Raw genomic sequence first — 21092 nt, forward strand, 5'->3', positions numbered from 1 at the left:
AATCGCAATGAAACGCAAGCCTAGTATTGCAAACAGGCGAACAGAAAACGGGCGAAAAAATTGAATCAAAAGATATTCAACAGAATCATTTTCAGGAAAACACAGTCTCAATCTACAAGGATCAAAGTTAAATAAGCGTTTAGTAGTGCTTGCCAAGCGGTCATTTCAACTACAATAATTGGGTAAAAACCTTACAGCCAAAAACAAAAACATAATCAACAGGCAGTTGAAAAAAGTCAATGAACGCAAGTAAACAGCATAAAAATACTGGCTTGTTTTTTCAAAAAAAACTCAGTCGAATTTCAGAGAAAAAATATACGCTCTTTCAGCTCTTTGATTTTCTAGAACAATTTATGATTGGAACTTTTTTTGATAAAGAATAACTCAATTTGAGAAATTTGGATCAGTAAGTAAAGTTTTTATTTTGCTGGAAAATCTGATAATTAAATTCCATTTTCGCAATTAGAAAACGATCACGTTTTTGGGACCTTAACATTTTTGCTGTTCGATAAGGGAACTTGTATTCCTTTTAACAAAGGAAAAGAAATGTCAGCATTGCAAGTAAGCAAAAAGAAAATACGAAAACTACGAAATCGAAAGACCATTTTGCGAAGTGAAAAAAATTTCAGAAAAATATTCAAGAAACAACAAACAGCCTCAAATATTATTTTTTAAATGAGGGGCCATAAAACATCGTTTCTTGAGCCAAAACCTGTTTAGGCCTAGGTCGCTCAATGATCCCAAAACAAAAAAAGCTATAAAAACTGTTGAAATTGAAAATTGTTTGAGCAAGACAGTTTCAAAACTTTTGTAAGATAAACTAGGTGATTATTCAAAATTTTTGATAGCGCGAATCAGTTCGCAAGAAAATGGAGTTTTTTAGAACCTTCTAATCAAGAGATGAAATATTTCAAGTTATTTCAAAGGACGAATCGAGTCAAGAATTTTTTTAGCAGACTCATCAAGCGATGATCCTTTTAAATGATTCGAATTTTTTGATCGCGTAATTCGTTTCGAAAAAAATGACAGTTTTTTAAGCAGTTTAGCAGAAAGTAAGTTATATCAGAGAAAATTGTTTCGCAAAAAATTAGGCGTTCTTAATCAAACTCATCGAGCGCCGGAATTCTCAAACAGCAAAAACTTGAAAAATCAAATTATTTGACACCGCAAACTGCCTAAGCAAACTCATGAAGCAATTATTATCTAGAAGGTTTTAGTTATTTCAGAGTGAAATGAATTGCAAAAATCTAGGTTTACAAGCAAACTGAAGCGGCAACATTTGGAAAAGTTTTTTTGAGAGCGCAAGCCGATTAAATTTGTCAAGAAAAGCTCAGAAATGATAAAACATTAAAATGTTAAGTTACTCAGAAAGAATCGCCTCGCAACAAATCGACCGATGAAATTTTGAAGCATTATTGTTTTCAGTAGCGCAAAAAACTTTTTTACGCACATCATCAGAGAGATTTCACTTTCGAAGATTTGTGCTAGCGCAAATCGGTTTGCAAGCGTAAAGTTTGCAAGCACGCTCAGGAAGGACTGGAATTACCAATGTTTCTTGTTACTGCAGAGGACAAATCGGTTCACGACAAATCAGAAAAAAAACTGAAAAACTGAGCTGGTTCGCAAAAAATGGTAGATTTTGTTATTTATGCAAGCAAATTCAGCGACGAAATGAGATAGTTATTCTATAGTTCATACCGGTTTTTTTTAATGAAGCTTTCTTGAGCAAGCTCATCCAGCAATGAAAATTTAAAAAATTATATATTTTTTGATAGCGCAAATCGGTTCGCAAAAACTGAAGTTTTCTCAAGCAAGCTTATTAAGTAGTGAATATTTTTTAAAACAAGTCACAAGTTTTCGAAACGAGCATTTCAATTTCAGTTTCCTTTTGAAAAAATACTAGGCTCTCAAACTATGTTTTGGCTATTTTATCACAAAAAAAGAAGTTCAATGTTTTAAGCTGGATCATCTTATAAACAAACACAGAGGCGAACCTGCGCTTAGCAAACACTAGCGAGAACAGACAAAAACAGCTCTATAAACTAAAATAAGAAAAAAAAAGAAACAAGCATCGAATTAGTAAAAAGGCGGCTACGTCTCGGATTCGATCTGCTACCTAGAAATTATGAGTCTCACGCACTAACCACTCAGCCACGGACGCTTAATAAATCACAAACACTAGCCAAAAACAAAGCAGAGAACAGATGCTATGAAACTTCCGATGCTACAGATCGTGATTATAGCAAACGTCGTAGCAAATAAGTGCACTTTTTTAATTTTCACTTTTATTTGCGAGTTAGGCGTTTATTTGCGAGTTAGGATAGAAAAAAATAAGGTACGTACAAAAACACTGCGCTCGCAAGCATAAAAAATTCACAAAGTCCCTCAGACAAAAAAAACGACAGGAGCTGTCTAAATTTGCAGTTGTATCGAGTTAGTATTGTCTGCAACACTGACCTACAAAATCTTGAAGACCATTCTAGATTCAGAAGTAGAGTCAATGAAAGCAAAGAAACAAGAAAATTACTGACTGGTTTTTAAAGAAAATCTTGAACTTCGACTTTCAAAAAAAAAACAAATACTCGGCCTTAGGGATTTGTAAATTTCGGAAAAAATTTATGATTGACTTTTGTTTGATAAAAATAACCCAATTTGAGAAAACTGGATTAATAGGTAAAGTTTTTATTGCGCTGGGAAAAACTTATAGACTTTTTATAATAGACTTTTTTGCGATAAAATTAACCATATTTGAGAAAACTGGATTAATAGGCAAATTTGTTTATTTCGCTGGGAAATCTGAAAAATATAATTTTATTTTCGAAACTGGAAGTCGATCACGATTTTCGTGACCTTTACACTTTCGCTATTCGATAGTCGAATTTGCATTGCTTTAATTAACACAGGAAATGAACTGAACTTATGAAAATCAAAACTCAAACCGCAAAAAAATCACATTTTATCGAAAGAAATTTTAAAACTTTCCTGAAAAAAAAATTATCACTAAATATATCGTTCATCTCTTAATAGGAAGCAATGAACTGATTTTGCTTGTACTAATTTTGAGATTCATCATTTTGTCTATCGAACAATAACAAATTCTATCTAGCCCGTATATGTTTTAGTATATTCCTTCCAGCGACAACAGCCGAAAAAATGGGTAAAGGCCAAAGGATATTTAAAATTTTTCAGGAGAGATCTTATTGATAAAAACTAACCAAAATCTCAAAAATTATTTTCCTATTCCAAAAGAAAAATCGAAAGTAAGACCTCATTTCGACAGTGAACTCGTTCACGCTTTTTCGCGCCATTTGCACTTCGGCACTTAATTTGCTTTCCTTTTTGCAAATGATTTTGAATTGAACAAATGTGTGAACTTTATTGAATAATGTCGCCATGTTTTAACAAGAAAGCTCTGCTTTGATAAAAAAGAAGGACATTTTTAAAACTTTTACAGTTTTGCTGTTCGATAGTGGAATATGCTTTCTTTTGAACTTAAAAAGAAGGAAATGCGTTTAAAGGAAATCACAAGTTAAGCCGCAAAAAATCAAACTTGAGCGGGAACATATTTAAGACTTTTCCCAAAAAACAACACCAGGACCTATTCAAGACTCTTCGCTACAATAATTGACAATCGTTTTGTACCGTACCTATCAGTATAGTGGAAAAGAACTTCGAATTCGAGTGTTTTAGTTTTAACAGAAATTGAAACCTAACAACATCACAATACAGAAATTCAAGTCCCTAGACTAGTGTTTTTCTGAAAAACAGGATACGCAGAGAGGCGAAGCGGAGCTTCGCAAGTTAAGATGTAATAAAAACGCCGCATTACCACATGTTGATACAAAAAAAAGGGAGGCAGACTTTGGAAAATTAAGCTGAGAAAGTTAGTCGAAAAAACTATATCTACAAAATTTCATATCTTTGGCTCTGATTATGTTCATAAAAGGCCCTATAAAAATGAGAATTAATTAACGATTGTCCATTAAGGCAAAAAACTTGGGTCGACCCTCGTTAAGCCGAAAACAAAAATAATCATAAAAAAAATATGCTATTAATTTATACAAAAATAATCATAAAGAAAATTTGCGATGCAGAAACTTATAGCGCTACAAGATAGAGAACAGAAAAAAAGACAAAACTCAAATAAAACTTTTAAAAAATCAAGTTGAAAAAATTACTTAAACAAAAACTTCACGATTGTCATAAACAGCCTTTAACAGATGAATATCATTTACCGAGCGGCAAAAAGGTGACAAACTTTGGGTCGAAACCTGTTGAGCCGAAAACAAAACTGTTGTCGTAAAAAAATTTCACAAAATTCAGAAGTTTTTACGACCCATCAAAACTGCACCACCTAATCCCAAACGGATATATTTTCCTCTCAAAATTACGCAAAATCTATGCTTCAAAAAGTGAACCAATAGAAACCCTACCAGATGAAAAAAGGACTCTCAAAAAACGGAAAATATACCGTCAGAAACTAGGATGATAACCACGAACCCTAAAAAATTGCAATTTGAATTTTTTTAAAAAGATAATTACAACCTGAAACGGGCTTGGACTAATTACTACTTAAGTAACTACTTTGTTACTACTTAGTACTTTTAATTGAATTTTCATGAAATTGAGCATGTCAGAAGAGATTCTAGAAGTGCAGATCCTGTGCCTAAAGTTATAAGTTATTTACGGTAAAAAAAAGTCTAGTACCCGATTTCAATACCCTTGCTTATCACAAGGGTAAATACACATCCCTCCTGAAAAAGGCAAAATCAGTTTGAAATTCGCCTTTGAAAATACGCAAAATAAATTGACAAAGCCAATAAAACACAAGTCGAACCCGTCTAACAGAAAAAAAAGCAAAAAAATATTCAAAATCAGAGTTCGTAAACTACAAACAACAGAACAACTTTCAATATTAGTTAAAATTAGGGGGCCAGCTTAAGGTACCTGTTTGATATCTTATAGAATAAGTTTTTACCGATGGGGGATGAAAGGTATTCCAAGACCCAAAACCTTAATTTTTCTCTACTAAGACTGATCAGCCGATAGTGCAGGGGAGAATCCCATTACCCGTTCTTGTAAATGGACCAAAAATGAAATTGAATAGGGCAGTGGACTTTTAACATATTTTTGTGATTGAGCTCTAAATCTCAGGTTTGTCAGGGTAGTTTCCAAGAGGGAAAAAATTTTGCAAAAATTTGTTAAACCGCGAAAACTTCAAAATTTGGACGCTTCCAAGGACTTAACATGTTTTCATACCAAAACTAAGGATTCAACGCTTCTGCAGGCAAAATTTTCACAAACAGTCTTCGATTTAACCAATAATCTCATAATTGGCTAGGGTAAATATTAAACAGTCAAAAAGATTGCAAAAACGGTTTAAAAAAATCAAATTTGATTTTTCCGAGTCTTAGAGCTTTTTTCTACAAAAAATATGGTGTACCAGCTTACGCAGCAAAGAAACTCACTAGGTTTTTTCGATTGAAACATTTATTTGAGAATTGGCAGGTTAGTTTTGACTTAACCAAAGGCCATAACTTTTTTTCTCAAAAATTTTAGGGGATATCTGCTCATGCAGGGGAGCTTCCCACATCCCATTTTTTTATTTAACCCAAAATTTTTAGTTTGGGAGACTGGTTTTTAAGAAACTTCGAAAACCTGTCAAAAACAAACTTTTTGTGGAAATAACTTTATGCATAAAAGCAAATGCAGGGGAATTTCCCACAACATAATTTATTGATTGAACCCGAAATTCTGAGTTGGGAGAGTGGATTTCGAAAATGAAAAAAAAATGAGTCAAAAATTCCTCCCACGTAACTTTTCTAAGGCCGCAGAAAGTAGAGTAAGGTAGAAAAAGACTAAGGGATTAAGCAGGCAGACAGAGGAGTGGGTGGTCTTTGTATTGGAACCACTTCTTTGAAAATCCGTAAAGTAGATTTTGAGCCAAACTTTTGATAAAAACTCAAGCTTTGAAAAAAAACTGCTGAAAAAGCGTGCCAGATAATATAAATTTCATTTGAACATAAAAAAAAGGAAAATCGGCCGACCGAAGTTAGGACGGAAACCACAAATCCGAAAAAAAACATTTTTTCAATACATATAATAGTACCTGCCTCACTAGAACTATAAAGTAGTTTTATTTGAAATTTCATGAAATTGAGCATGTTAACAGAATTGATGCAGAACTGAAAGAAAAGTTGTTTACAGGAAAAGTCTTGTTCCCCATAAGTTACTTGCTCTCGCTAGTGAAAACATAACTGCTCTTTGTGCCATGAAATGAGTTAAGATTTTGAAAGATTTCAACAACTGAACTCACTCAGCCCGCATGTCATTTTTTGGATCCAGGTCTATCTCCATGATCTGAGTTCCGTCAATGTTCCTCTCCAGACATGAGATCACATTGCGCCCGGTCACTCTGCAGGCCTGGAAGAATCCGTGAGGTTTGGGTCTGCCGGTGTCTGTTCCTATGAATACCTGGACAGTGAGGGGGCACTGGTTAAATCCAGAGAGTTTAACTGCCGGGTACCCGTTTCCCGTCCTGTCTTTGACGGAGCCGCGACTTCCCTCCGTTAGATATCTAAAAGTATGAAAATCATTCTTGCAATAACTTTTTTGAAGCTATCAAACTACTAAGAACATATAACGTCGAGTGCGCTTCTTTGCTAATGACATAAACAAGCTTCAAATCTTTCATATTGCCGCTGATGCAAGCAATTGCCAGAATTTTTGTAAGTAAAAAAAAATTATAGGTAGTTTATAATATGAACACAAAAAAGAATGAAGATAAGAAGCGGTGTTTTCAAAATGTACAAAGACATTATCTGGCAAGATGGAACTACAAAACTCGATTAAGATTTCTTCTATTTGTATGAAAGTAAACTTAGGGTTCCAATGGATGATTTGTTTTCACGAAAAATTAGGTACAACAAAGAAACGTCGCACAAACGTTGACCATAATCAGAGGTGTGACAGCAATATCGAAGATGTTTTTGAAAACAGATTATGATTCTTTAGCGGAAAAAACTAGCAAGCTAAGAAAAAACGCTAATTCGCTAAGAAGTTTAAAAATGTACTAAAATTGTTAAGGAGTCCGACACTTTTAGTATCTTTTGTCAAATGTGATTTTAAAATAAGTATAAATTATAGCATTACAATTATTTCGCATGCGAATTCTCAACAATGGTCAGATATCAAAAGCAAAAATCGAGCCAACATTCGAGATAACAATAATGAAAAAATCCAAGAAATTTTCCCAGCAAATAAATACGAATCCATTCCTTGAAATAAAAAAAGCCTTCAATAAAGAAAAGCGTTGAAAAAACAACGTAGGAGAGCCAGGGATCAAAACTATAACCTGCCGCCTCAAAGGTATCCTACACTGCACTAGACCATGGTGCTTCAACAGCCGTATATCCCTAAGTAACAAAACATAACCAACTGACAGTTGGAAAAGAGTAATCAACGCAAGTAACAAAATTGAATTCAAAGTAAAAAATAGATGCCATGCCCTTCAAGCTTCTTGATTTCCTTAAACAATTTATCACTTGCACTTTTCTGATAACACTAACCCAATTTGAGAAAACTGGATCAATATGTTAAGTTTTTATTCCGCTGGAAATCTACAAATTAAATTCCACTTTCGAAACTAGAAGTCGTTCACGTTTTTTGCACCATCTCCACGTTCGTATTTGTAGAGTGCTATTTACGTATCTTTCAGCAGATGAATTTCAATGGAACTCAAAAAGTGCATATATACCTAAGTGCATTCATAAATGCATTAATATGTATGAATGCACGTCTGTAGTTATTAGAACATTTTATGACTTTTTCCTGAAAAAAAAACCAGCAAGACCTGTAAAATAGCCTTCACTACGTTGATTACTCTTAAAAACCGCAGTCAGCAGTGAATCATTCTATTTAAACAAATATAGCCGAAAATTTGAAAAATCTAAATAGGAATTACACGGTAAAATCTACAGGTGCTAATAAAACGTCAACACTATGCAGCAAGAGTGCCACGGTCGCATGAAAATCGGAAAATAATTGATTCCATCAAAGCAGACAACAGGTGCTAATAAATTGCCAATGCTATAATTTGTGATTTTGAGCCACCAAATGAGCACTTTCATTTGCGAGTTGGGTTATAAATTTTCATTATAAATGGAAAACAAATTGTAACTGACAAAAAATTAGATGTACCAAATGGAATAAAGCTAGTTTCAAAAACAAACATGCCAAGACAAAAGAATTGAAATTAACATCAGAAAAAATTTAACAAGCGGTAAAAAAAGCCAAAAGTACAGGAGCAGAAACCGTTTGAGCCAAAAAAAAAATCAAAAAGACATAAAAGAGAATAAAAATTGTTCAAGCCCCCTCCACTACAATGAGAAAAGCGTAGAGCAAAATAAACAATTATACGATGTGACAACAAAGCCGACATAAGCAGACAAATAATACGCCGACAAATTTTTTGAAACCTCAAACTTCCCGCTTGAAAAAAAATCAGATCCAGTCAATGTGCATTTGCAATCGAAGAAACAGGCGAATTCGGTTTAACATGGAGAACTATGGGGATAGCGCTCTCAGGAGGGACCCACCACTATATGGTAAATGTTCGCAACCCTGATTGTGGTCTTACCAAATGTTTAAATATCCACCGATAAGAAGTGCAACCAAAAATCCCCAGAGCAGACTGTGGAATTCGCCAGATGCACTAAGCTATCGTCCTTCATCAATGAGAAACAAAACTTCAACTTTGGTTGGAAATAGGTCGACTCCTATAATGTGACTATGCTTTCAGTTATGACTAAGGGAATATAAAATAGCTTTTTCCAATACCAAAATTTTCTCTAATTTTTTTATAATCCGAGTTCCGAAAAAGGGGCTTTCATATGAAAGGACGGAGAATCGAGGTATCAGTAAAAGCGTTCAAACACAACCTAGGCGAAAATAACTTTTTAACACAAGCTATAGTTGTGTAATGATCCGCAACATATTTCTCAAAAAAGTCAAGAAGAAAATGGGAATAAAGCAATGTCAGGCATAGAGGCGAAGCTGAGCTTCGCACCACTTGCAATTTAAAACAAGTAAGCAGCTATGTCAGAAAAAAAATCGAAATGTCAAAAAACCAGATCTATCAAAATGAATTGAAAAGCCACACTAGCCCTCAAAACAAAAAACTAAATTTGCTTGTCGAATGAAAATGAAACCATATGAGTTCAACAAGCCGATAATCAAGGCCGAAACCTATTCAGCCAAAAAATTTTTAAAAAAGCCAGAAAAAAAAACAAAAAAAGACCACTAAAAAGTTATTAAGTCCTCCTCACGCTCAAAACACACACACACACACACATAAAAACATCTTTTCTTGCCAAAAGACGCAATACGCGGACGCATTTTAACTAGTGTACGATAAGATCATTGAAAACATCCGACACTGCCGAGGTTTGAACCCTCTTATTTTGTTGTGCGTCTCCTTCCCTACCTCTACGCTACAGATCCATGATACATTGAAGCTAATTTGTTATATAATAGTCTGTGTTAATATCCTTAGCATTGGCTGTATTTAATAGCTGGTTAATGATCGAAATTAACACTTTCAAAATGAACACATTTTGACGCAACAATATTTGCAACTTATGTTGAAAAAAAAAGATATTTCATGCTATAACTTCAGCTTTGCTTTTTTAATTAACATTATAAATCAAAAATAATAAAATTTATTCTAAAATAATTCAACATTCGAGCTGGTACTATGGTCAACACAGAGCCGAAACCCGCGAAAAAATAAATTAGAGCCTGAACAAAATTTAAAACTTTTCCTGAAAAAAAAACGAAAAAATTCATCATGACCTTTCACTACGTTACTCGGCTCTTAATACAGGATTTCTCACCTAGGCCTGTGTCTTGATTCTGGCTGATTGACCACTTCTAGACTGACTCCCTCCTGGTTGTGAGGGAACTGCTGGACCAAAGTGTGTCTACTGTACATGGCGATGGGACAGGAGGAGTGTTCGAAGGGTCTCTTGTGTCTAAGCTGGTTGCCATGGTGATGGTGTGGATGTTGTCCCACCGCAGCTCCCCCAGTGCCACCGCCTGCTGCACCACCCGCCACTCCATTCGTCAGACCCGAGTCACTGAAACAGATTCCGCATTGTTATTCAGGTCGAGACATTTGATAAGCAAAGCATAGGTGAGGTTGCTTGTGCTTTAGTATCGCAATAAGTCGGTTGTCCTTTGAGACGCAGCATGCTCACTACTTGAAAGTGCGGTAAAATTTCGCAGCACAGGAACAAAAAAACACATGTTGTGCTTCAGCATGGGTACAAGAGGTTCTCTTTTGAGAGCTTAACGACACCATTTTTGCTCCTTCGCCTACAGAATAAACTTCACTACTAAAAAAAACCTCGATAAAATTCAAGAATTTTGTTGAAAATTTCAGTCTGAGGAAATGATTAACCACGCCGTTAATTATCGTTAAAACAATCAACAGACGGGCGGTAACATGACAATGAATTCAAGGAAGCACAAAAAAGGACTGATTCCTTTTAATTTTTTCAAATGTCGTTCTATGATTTATTAATAAATGACACCTTAAGACTCTTCCGTTTAATTGACGTCTTCGCAAAAATAACCCAATTTAGAAAAAAAAAACTAAAATCAAAGGGTTGTACTAAAATTCTGGAACGCTTTTACACCAATCTTATTCTATTATTGCAAAGCGCAACATGATTCCATTTCGCAAATTATTTTGAATTAAAATCAAGAACTCAAAAGTCATTTTGCTCAATGACAGACACATAATGAAATAAAATGACACTTTTTCATCAATTTGATTGACAAAAATTAACCAGTTTCAATCATGTATCATCATATTGCAATTTGCAGTGTAGAATAAACAAAACCTGCACCACTAACACTCATATGCTTGCAGTTATGATTGTTGTTCTATGCCTTGTCTGGAGTAATACACCATAACAAAATTAATGCTTGGTCAATGAAAAATGAGCTACTATCAAAATCACCAGCCATGAAAGACAATATCTGTAGTTTTCAAACATTTTTATGACAGATCATTGCTCTACTTAATATGTTTATTAAGTGCCAGAAAAAATATGTAAAACAAAGTTAATCGATAATGAATCCAGTAACTCACAGTCTCACATTCTTGGCAATATGGAAAAAGTGAGCATACATCTCGAACGTCTTTTTTTTGCAAAAAGGAGTAACCGATGAATAAACGATGTTCTACCTAAAGCTGTCAGAAGATATAGTTGTAGCATCATTGTTGCATTGATTGGGTTGACTATGGTCTAGGTCATCCTTCATTACCATCGTCGGCAGTTCAGACCCCACTCCGTTGGCCATGTTGACCTGCTGGATACCTCCTCCTCCTCCTCCTCCGCCTCCAGAGTAGTCTCCGGAACCACCTCCAGGAGTGGCGTTACCACTGTTCTGGTAGCTGCCATTTGGTCCGCGCTCTAGGTTGCCACTGTGCAACAAGGATCTATTGAAGACAAAAATAAATTTACCCTTCTGTCGATCTGTCTGAAAAAAAAGGAACATGAACAAACCTGTCACTGCTGAAATGATAAAACCTTCTCAGAAAGCTTTAGGCAAGAAAAGTTTTCAAATAATATATAACTCTATGCACCTCTTCCGTTTCAGTTCAAAATTGTTTGTTATTAGAGCTACATGCAATGTGATATTTTGCATGCATGACTTCTCTACTCAAAGCTAAACTTTCATTCTTTGCGATTATTAGACCATAAATTTGTGGTACCTGTTGATGTCGGATATGTCTTCGTTGTCTGAGGATATCAAATCATTGGATCCATCCATATGTTCGTCCTCCTCGCTCGGACTGGTGTAGGCAGAAGGACTGGTCACGTTGCTGTAGCTGGGCACGCCTCCAGACACACCCCCGTGGGAGGAGTTGCGGTAGTCTAACTCACTCGGCTGGTGATGGAGGGAAGATGTTTCCGAAGACGTCACTGCACTGACCATAGCCACATTATTTGTCATTATTGCACCGTGGGGGATATTGCTAGAGGGTCCCCCGGCCCCCGTCTGTTGAACAAACCCAGAAGCACCACCCACACTATTACCGACCACAGAATTTACCGACTGCAGTTGTTTCTGTTGGTGTTGCTGCTGTTGTTGTTGCTGATGGACGAAATTGGACAACTGAGTGCTTACTAGCTTCGCAGTCTCGGCCGACAGTTGGGTGATGTTCACATTTTGAGTTGGTTGCAGAAGGTTACTTGGCACTGAATCACTACTGGGGTTGAAAAGAATTCTCTCGTTCAGGTTGGCCTGGGCTAGTGAATTGAGGTTTTGAACAATGGCGCAGTTGGAATTGCCTACAGAGTTGCTAGAAGACTGCTCATCATCTGCTGTTACAACTCCTAAGAAAAAACTAAATGAGCGATGACCGAACTATCATTTTTGGATGATCCATTTTTTCATGAAGTCATTTACAATCTTTTCAGCTGATATCAGTAAACGATATATGGATATTTGAAAAATACTTCTATATTTCCTAAATACCCAGAGATTTGGAATCTTTTGAAATACCGAAGGATTTGAAAAGATTTGGACCCGTACAAATTTCAATAAACTGGCTCTCTTCTTTTTGTTCCGACAACTCTCGAAACAGCGCGGGTTGGATTTTTCTCCAGTTCATTTTGACTACCTCAAAGAAAGCTCTCAGGTGAGGTATGATACGCAGAAGCGAAACAGAGCTTCGCACCATTTGCGATGCACTAAATTGTTAATTAGAAACAAGGAATCGATGTTTTTATGATTTTTTGGATTTTTCTGACGCAAGTTTTTTCCTTTTATCCTAGAAAGCTTAGATTTGGATCGATATGTTTGTAGTTTGTGATAGGTATGTTTTTTTATTGTTGCCTTGGGCGTCTAATACTTGGAAAAAATAAGGAAGAAATGAAAGTCGAAAAATTAAAATTTATTCAAAAAAAAAGATTTTTGTTTTGTTTGTGGAAATAATTAAAATTTATGGGTAGGCAGTAAGTGGGCACCTTAGCTTGCCTTTAGCTTGTCCTCTCCAAGTTGTTCTATTGATTATAATAGAAGATAATGAAAAAATAATCGGTTTAATTTTGTGTAATTTACGTTGATGTATCATATTATGTTAACTGGAGAAAAAAACTCTTCTTCTTCTTCTTCTTTTTCTTCTTCAAGGAAAAATCGAAGAAAAATATCAAAGAAAAAGTTCAATCTGATTGCACCTAACAATTTAAAGTTAGCTCTAATGCATTAAATTCTTGATTGGCACTTTTTTCGCGCCATTTCTACGTTCGTATTTGCAGAGAGCTATTGACGTAATTTTCAGCACATGAATTTCGATTGAACTCAAAAAGTGCATATATACCTAAGTGCATTAATAAATGCATTAATATGTATGAATGCACGTCTGTAGTTATAAGAACATTTTATGACTTTTTCCTGAAAAAAAAACCAGCAAGACCTGTAAAATAGCCTTCACTACGTTGATTACTCTTAAAAACCGCAGTCAGCAGTGAATCATTCTATTTAAACAAATATAGCCGAAAATTTGAAAAATCTAAATAGAAATTACACGGTAAAATCTACAGGTGCTAATAAAACGTCAACACTATGCAGCAAGAGTGCCACGGTCGCATGAAAATCGGAAAATAATTGATTCCAATAAAGCAGACAACAGGTGCTAATAAATTGCCAATGCTATAATTTGTGATTTTGAGCCACCAAATGAGCACTTTCATTTGCGAGTTGGGTTATAAATTTTCATTATAAATGGAAAACAAATTGTAACTGACAAAAAATTAGATGTACCAAAAGGAATATAAGGGTCTTCAATACGTTAATTACTCTTAAAAAACAAAAGTCAAAACGCGAAAAATCCTGATTAAAAACGCAAAACAAATTATCACGACTTGAAAAAGAGTCTTCACTACATGCATTGACTCTAGACTAATAACCTTCAGTTTATGAAAAATTCAATACCTTATACAGGAATTTAGTTCAAATGCAGATAAACCACAAAAGATCAATGAAAAAAAAAGATTTTGATCTGAGCTAGCAAAACCTGATCAATTCTACTATAAATGTAATTGCTGCTTCCCAATTTCAAAGTAATCATCATTAGTTGACAGCTGGTAAACCGGTCAAACACCAAATAAACATGAATATCGCCCGAGATGATAAAAATTCAAGAAACTAAACTACAAAATCAAGTAATTTCAATTCTTTGCAGGGTTAATGGGTTGGAAGTTGGACTTGCGCGCAAAATTAATCAAAACACAGACCAGCCACTAGATGAAGAGGTTTTCAAAAATACTAACAAACCCAAATCGAAGGTAAAATTCAACAGTGCGTACATTTGATATCAACTCAAGTTGATGCCTTAAACAGGTTCGCATAAATTTTTAACTTGTGAAGCAACCTAATGAAGCAATGAAAACTTGTGCAGCTTGAAAAGGCTCAGAAAAAAATTAAGAATTTTGAAGCTAACTATCACGACAAAAAAACTTCTGAGGGTGTTTTGATTATTTGAATTGCTTTGCAAAATAAAAGATAATTTTCTGAAGTGAGCTATTCAAGCGATGAAACTTCAAATTTGAACTCAGCGCAATGACCGTCTGGCTTGAATTTATAATTTATAGCTTTTAAGTTAATTAATGGTTGATTTGGAAAAAATTGAGAGGCGAAAAAAATAGTTTGTAAAGCAAGATATCAAGCAATAAAACTCTGAAATAATTATAATTACCTCGATACCGATGATTCGCGAGAAAAAAAGTCTTGGAGTCAGCATTTCAAAACTTCTTTAAAGCAAGCTATTGCTTTTCAAATACTGGTAAGTTGAAACCATTCAATTTAGTTGGATAGTCCTCATCTCGGAAACAAACTATTCAAACGATGATTTTGAACCAATTCAGTTTCCTTTGACGGACGAAATCGATTCGTTGAATGTTGAAGCAAGAATTTCTGCAAAAAAATTAGTGGAAAACTGCTAAACCTATGAATCCAGAGACTAGAGCGGTAGAATTTTTAAAAGTTTCAATATAACTTGTTAGCTTCAATAGATAATAACATGAAATATTCCAAGAGATAGTTACATGAAATATTTCAAAATTATTTTGATACATGAATTGTGCAACTAAAAGTCACTAACTTAAAAGCGTATGGCACACGCAAGTTCAAGCTTCATCCCCGTTACATGTTTAAACACGGCCTATCTTCCCAATTTCAAACTATCTTCTAAGTTCTGTCTATTGCTGAACATGTTAAGCAGAAATGATCCGGTCGTATTGAGTAGGCATGTATCATCGGTAAGTTTAGCGGAGCAGCAGAATGGATGATTAACCATCGCATTTTAAAAGCATTGTTTTAAAGAGTTATTTATTTATCTTTATGATCTATCTATCTGCTATTCAATTTGCCTTGATGGGTCCCAAAAATACTCCTGACGCAAGCTAAAAAAGGATTGAAATTTGAACTATTTGAATTTGCTTTAATAGCTTGATTGAGTTCGCAGAATGTGACGAAAAACTTCAAGCATGCTTTCGGCCAAAAACGGTTGAGGTATTTTGAACTGTTTTAATATTTGTCAAGGCTCTTCCCGTTATAGTATCTCTTCCATTTATTGAAGTGTGATAGAGTAGACCCCTGTTAAGCAAGTATGCGAGTGGAGTCTCGCGCATCACTAAAACAGAGATTTCAAGTATAATTTAGTGAATAAACAGATATCTCTCGTTCGTTTTCAACACTTATCTGCACCGAAAAAAAAGTGTGATTTATTTTCTTCAACTTACTAGACAGTTCAAATGACATCAGCAAAGCAAAAAAAAACTGAACGACTCGGAGACTTGTTTTCAATTTTCGTGACCTATGCTTTTACTGCGACCCCTCTATTGCATTCTTAACCCCCTTTTCAGGCTTAGTAACAAATAACTAAACAGCGCCCCGCTGTGTTTTTAATATAAGAGGAGTTATGATAATCTGAGTGCTTAATTAGAAAACTGCTATGGCCTTGACCACAATTTAAACCCTAAAATGAAAATTATCCTACTTTGCCTTTCTTCCCTGCCTTCCTCTCCTTTCGCTGAACTGCCATGCTTAACGTTGACTTTCCCTACGCTGCCTTGCATTGCCAATCATTGCCTTGACACGCTATCTTTGCCTTGCGCTGTCCTGCTTTGTTATGAACTGCACTGCTCTGCCTTGCTCCGCAATGCCCTGTATTGCGCTACCCGCCTTCGATGCACCGCTTTGACCTGTATTGCGCTGCCTATCTTATCCTGCTCTGCTTTGGGCTGGGCTGCCGTGCTTTATTCGTCCCTGCTATGCTTCTTTCGCTGACTTGCTGATATGACTTTTTGCCCTGCGCTGACCCGTCCGCTGCCTTGTACTGCTTTGCTCTGCCCTGCCGTGCACTTCGCTGTGTTGACTTGCACTACCATGACTACCACTGCACTGCCGAACTTTGCGCTGCTAAGCTCCTCTTTACCTTGTCCCTCCTGCTGCTGCCCTGCCTTGCGATGCCATACCTTGTTTGGCTGCCTTGTCCTTCCTTGCCTTGCGCTGTCCTGTCTTAAGCTGCCCTGCCCTTTCTTACTTGCCTTGCGCTGCCTTCCCTGGTTTGCGTTGCCCAACCATGCTTTGGGCCGCTCTGCCACGCTGACCTTTGCTCTGCCTTGCCTTGCACTGTCCTGCCTCACGCTGCCATGGTCCTCCTTGCCTTGCGCTGCCCTTCCTACCTAACCCTCCTTGCCCTGCCGTACGCTGCCCTTCCTTGCCTTGCTCTGCGTTCCCGCTCCCCTTTTGCCTTGCGCTACCCTGTTGTCCCTCCTTGTCTTGCGCTGTCCTGCGCTCAAAACTTCAAGTCAATCTGTCTAGATATTTGACCTTGACCTTTTTGAAGCTAGCCTCATCTTGAAATTCAAACTTGTTATCTAATAGATTTCTCAAACGTTACAAAAGGTGAGCTGATGAAAATGAAGTCCAAATCAAATAAAAACGCCTTAAAATCAACTAACAAAGCCAAAAGACAGTTGGGAAAGAAACAATGAACAGAAAAAGCTGACTTGTTTTTTGAAAAAATCTCAACTTTCAAACTTCAAAGAAAAAAACTGAGCCTTAAAGCTATTCAATTTTCTAAAACAATTGATGATTGACACTTCCGTGATCTTTTAACTTTAGATGTTCGAGAGTGGAAATTACCTTCTGATTTATTTTCAAGTTCAGTTCAATTCCTTTGTTAGAAGTTAATTTGAGCCTGAAAAAATTTTCAGACTTTTCCTGTAAAAAAAACTAAAAAATCATCACGACCTATATGAGAGTCTGAACTACGTTCATCGATTCTTAATAAAATACGATTTAACAGTTTTAAAACGCTTTTTTATCCTCCTTTTCTTTTGATTTTGAAGAGTAGGATATCACTACTTTTGAACTATCGAAAATACCCGTTTTCTGAATTTTCATACTTTTCAAATGGAAATTAAATTACTGGTATAATTTTTCTGATCATAATATACGACAACAGCGTTTCGAAGTTAATTTCGTCGATTAAATTCAAATATGAAATACGGTGGTAAAGTAGGCTAATCCAAAAAAGTATTTTGAAAAAAGTTTCAACTTCATCTTCATTCATCTCTTTAAAAAAACTGGATAAACAGGTAGTTTATTGAGTTCATTAAAAACCCAAACATGGCCAACAGACCGTTGCAAAAATCAATGAACTGAAAGAGGAAAAACACTAACTTTTCATTAACACACTTTCTTTGAACTTTCGATAATATATCCCTTTGAAACTCTTTAAATTTAAGGAGTCTTTAATGATAGAAGCTTTTCTTCTATAACATACCATCCACTATAAAACACAATCCACTTTTGAAAGTAAAGTCAATCACTAGAAGTTTTCTTGTCTCATTTGCCATTTCTTTGTCCAGAAAAGAAAAAAACACACGACCACTTCTTTGACAGTCAAAACTTAGTCAAATGCCTAAAAACACACGTAGAGAACACACGCTGTTTAACTGCCATCCCTCTGCAGCAAAAAAGCCACCAAGATGCGCAAAATTAAAGTTTGGTTTAAAAAAAATTTACGCACTGCTCGCTTGTGTTATGAAAACATCTCTAAATCTTGGAAAACACATAGCCAACAGTTGGTTGGAAAAGTGTTTAAAAAAGAAAAGATGATATCCAATCTAGAGAAAACTTGGTCAATAGGTACTTATTTATTCCACTGGTTAAAGTCCATTTTGAAAATAGAAGTCATTCAAGTTTTTCGTGACCTTTGCACTTTTGCTGTTCAATAGTGGAGTTTACTTTCCTTTTAAACAAAGGAAATGAACTGAAGTCTAACTGAAGTCAAAACTCGAAAAAATTAAAATTGAGCGTCAAAAAATAGCAAGATTTTTTCCTGAAAAAAGAAAACAAAAAAATCATTACGACATATAGGTGACAATCACTTCGTTTTTTACCCATAATAAAAAGTAAATGGGCCGGAAATTTTCTATTTAAATTGGCAAATACATGAAATTACTAAATTCTTTTGCAGTCTGAATCAGAACTGAAATCACGAATATGATATGGTGCTTACTATTTCACGAATATGATATGGACTTCCTTGGCGTTTTTTTCGGGTCCTCATTCAGCGTGGAAGACAAAGAACCTCCTAGACGCCTTCAGAATATTTCAAATTAAGCGACATTTAATGAGCAAATTTCTAACATTAATTGAATTTTTGCAATACAAGAAAGCGCGGGATAGACACTACAAAACTCATTAAGGCTACAATTCAAGGGATAGGCAAAAGTTGCAAACACAAATACTCAATTTCGATCCATTTGGAGAAATTACAAAAAACATTAGCAGCTCTTATTAGTACACCCTCTAATCTTTTTTAAGAAAGATGGTCCCACATACCCATCCCAACCCAACCCAGCAAGTCTAATTATGATTTCTTAAGCACTAAATTGACAATCAAGTATTTGATAAAATAATTTTAAAAACTTAGTTTTCTGCGATAAGAGATTGATTTTCAAGAAGAATCAATGCAATATCCACTGTAAATTATTAGTTACATGAAGTTCGGACGTTGGAAGCATAGTAAACGAGCAGTTTGTACAGTAGTTTTAAGCTCAAACACAACAAAAATCAGGTAACTTTATTATTCAGTTTCAGACATTAAGTATCATCAGACAAAATATTTCAAATCTACACAAAAACAGCCCACAGAAGATTGAGAACAGGCAAACAGTTAAAGAGCAAGAAAACCAAAAAAATCAAATTTCGAAATATATAGTTATATAATATATATTTCGAATTTTGACTTTTTTAGGTTTTCCTGCCCTTTAATTGATTTCTTGTTCCTAATCTTCTGTTGCCTATTTCTGCGTGAACTTCAAACTTCAAATAATTTGTGTGATGATACTTGTTGCGTGAAACTGAAAAATAAAGTTGTCTGATAATATATATTTATATCTATCTATCTATTATCTATATATTATATTTATCCCTTTAAAGCTCTTTGAATTTCGAGAATAAGTTATGATGTGGATTTTTTGGTGAAATTAACCCAATCGAATAAAACTGGATCAATGGGAGAATTTTCTATTTCGCTTGGAAATCTAAAAATTAAAGTCTAAGAAGTCGTTCACGTTTTTTGCGCCATTTCCGCTTTCTTAATTGTAGACCGCAATTTCCTAGCGTTTACGAGATAAAAATTGAATTGAAATCAAAACGTGGATACGTACCTAAGTGTATTCAGAAATTCATTAATATGTACGAATACCTTTGTAGTTATAAGGGTATTTTAAGAATTTCCTGAAATCATCAAGCCTTATATAAAGGAGAACCACTACCCCTACCCGTTCTTTCACACTTGGCGAGCAGCCATAAAACTATTTCAATTCTAAGAAACTCTTTTGTGGTTGGAGCTTTTGTATAAAATTAATTTAACTTGAAAAGCAAAAACATAGAAATAATAAAAATTCGATTAGCATGAATATATCTCAGATTTATTTCCCAAAAAAATAAAACCATACGACCAAAATAAGTGAAAACATTTAAAGAGCGTACTTAATAGTTACTTTGCTAATTAATACTGAACAAGAATCGTATGTGATCAAGCTACATGTCTTCAAATTGCCTTCTCTCGTTCTTTTTATCTGTTAGTACTCTATCGAAAACTCTTGTGGCATCTATCTTACCCTTTAAATCGATTCAGATAGTAGTCTCGGTTTTCAAAAAAAACAAGCTTTATGTTGATATACTGATAGGTATCAAACAGGCCTTACTATTCCAGCTACATTAAAAACTTTTTTACAATCATTGCTTGTCTGTAAAATGACAGGAAATTGCTTTAATCTGAAAAAATATTTGAAGCAGCATGAATAAATACAGCGTGAACTAATAATGGAAAAAAAGTGAAAATGCAAATGGGAAATGGCCATATGAACGAAAATAGCACAGGCGAGGAAAATGACAAGACAACGAAGATTTATTTTCATTTATACCTCCTCCAGCTTTCACATTCAAGGACACATCATCTTTCCACCAAACAACAACCATTCAGGCAAAAATATACATGCACACAGACACACACACCATGCATTGACAGATATGCCTCCACAGAATGTATGTTTACAATTAGTCAATCGTAAACAGCCAGCCGGTCAGAGAGGAGGTGGAGAATAAAATACTCGAGATATTTATTTGACCATCAAAAATTAGTTAGAAAAATAAGTTGCAAAAAAGAAGCTAAATCAAGGTTGAGAAAGTTCGTCTCGAATAAAAACAAAATAAAAATAGAACTATTGTACCATTCTCAGTTTTATGCTGAAGATCTGGATGTAATGTACTTGAGTTAGAGCAAAACAAAAAAATCATTGAAATAATGCTGTTTAGAAAAAATTTACTTAAATTTAGTTCGATTCTTAAATAATTTTAGATGGAATTCCCTGTTAACGGTTAGACAATCTTCACAAAATCGCCTACATATTAGATTGAATCCATTAATTCTAACACATTTAAATATAATGCAAGACAAATTTATGGAAACCAGGGTGAAATCTCTTATCCAATGC

General features: G+C 35.0%; 3 protein-coding genes across 5 annotated transcripts in view; all 3 read right to left on the reverse strand.

Annotated features, from left to right (window-relative positions):
* LOC134844601 (sodium leak channel NALCN-like) overlaps positions 1-21092 on the reverse strand; it is a 135523-nt gene that overhangs the window by 102173 nt on the left and 12258 nt on the right. The window lies entirely within an intron of this gene.
* LOC134844602 (dynactin subunit 2-like) overlaps positions 1-21092 on the reverse strand; it is a 75193-nt gene that overhangs the window by 41846 nt on the left and 12255 nt on the right. The gene's annotated exons all lie outside the window — the stretch shown is intronic.
* LOC134843529 (nuclear factor of activated T-cells 5-like) overlaps positions 1-21092 on the reverse strand; it is a 61338-nt gene that overhangs the window by 32017 nt on the left and 8229 nt on the right. For all 3 annotated transcript variants that reach the window (XM_063859634.1, XM_063859636.1, XM_063859635.1), the window contains 4 exons: positions 11783-12407; positions 11252-11506; positions 9894-10136; positions 6317-6577 (listed from right to left, as the gene is read on the reverse strand). In XM_063859634.1, coding sequence (XP_063715704.1) covers positions 6317-6577; positions 9894-10136; positions 11252-11506; positions 11783-12407 — 1384 coding nt within the window. The remainder of the gene's footprint in view (positions 1-6316; positions 6578-9893; positions 10137-11251; positions 11507-11782; positions 12408-21092) is intronic.

The sequence above is a fragment of the Symsagittifera roscoffensis genome, chromosome 4 (genome assembly GCF_963678635.1).
Source record: "Symsagittifera roscoffensis chromosome 4, txSymRosc1.1, whole genome shotgun sequence".
In the NCBI taxonomy this organism is placed as follows: domain Eukaryota; kingdom Metazoa; phylum Xenacoelomorpha; order Acoela; family Convolutidae; genus Symsagittifera; species Symsagittifera roscoffensis.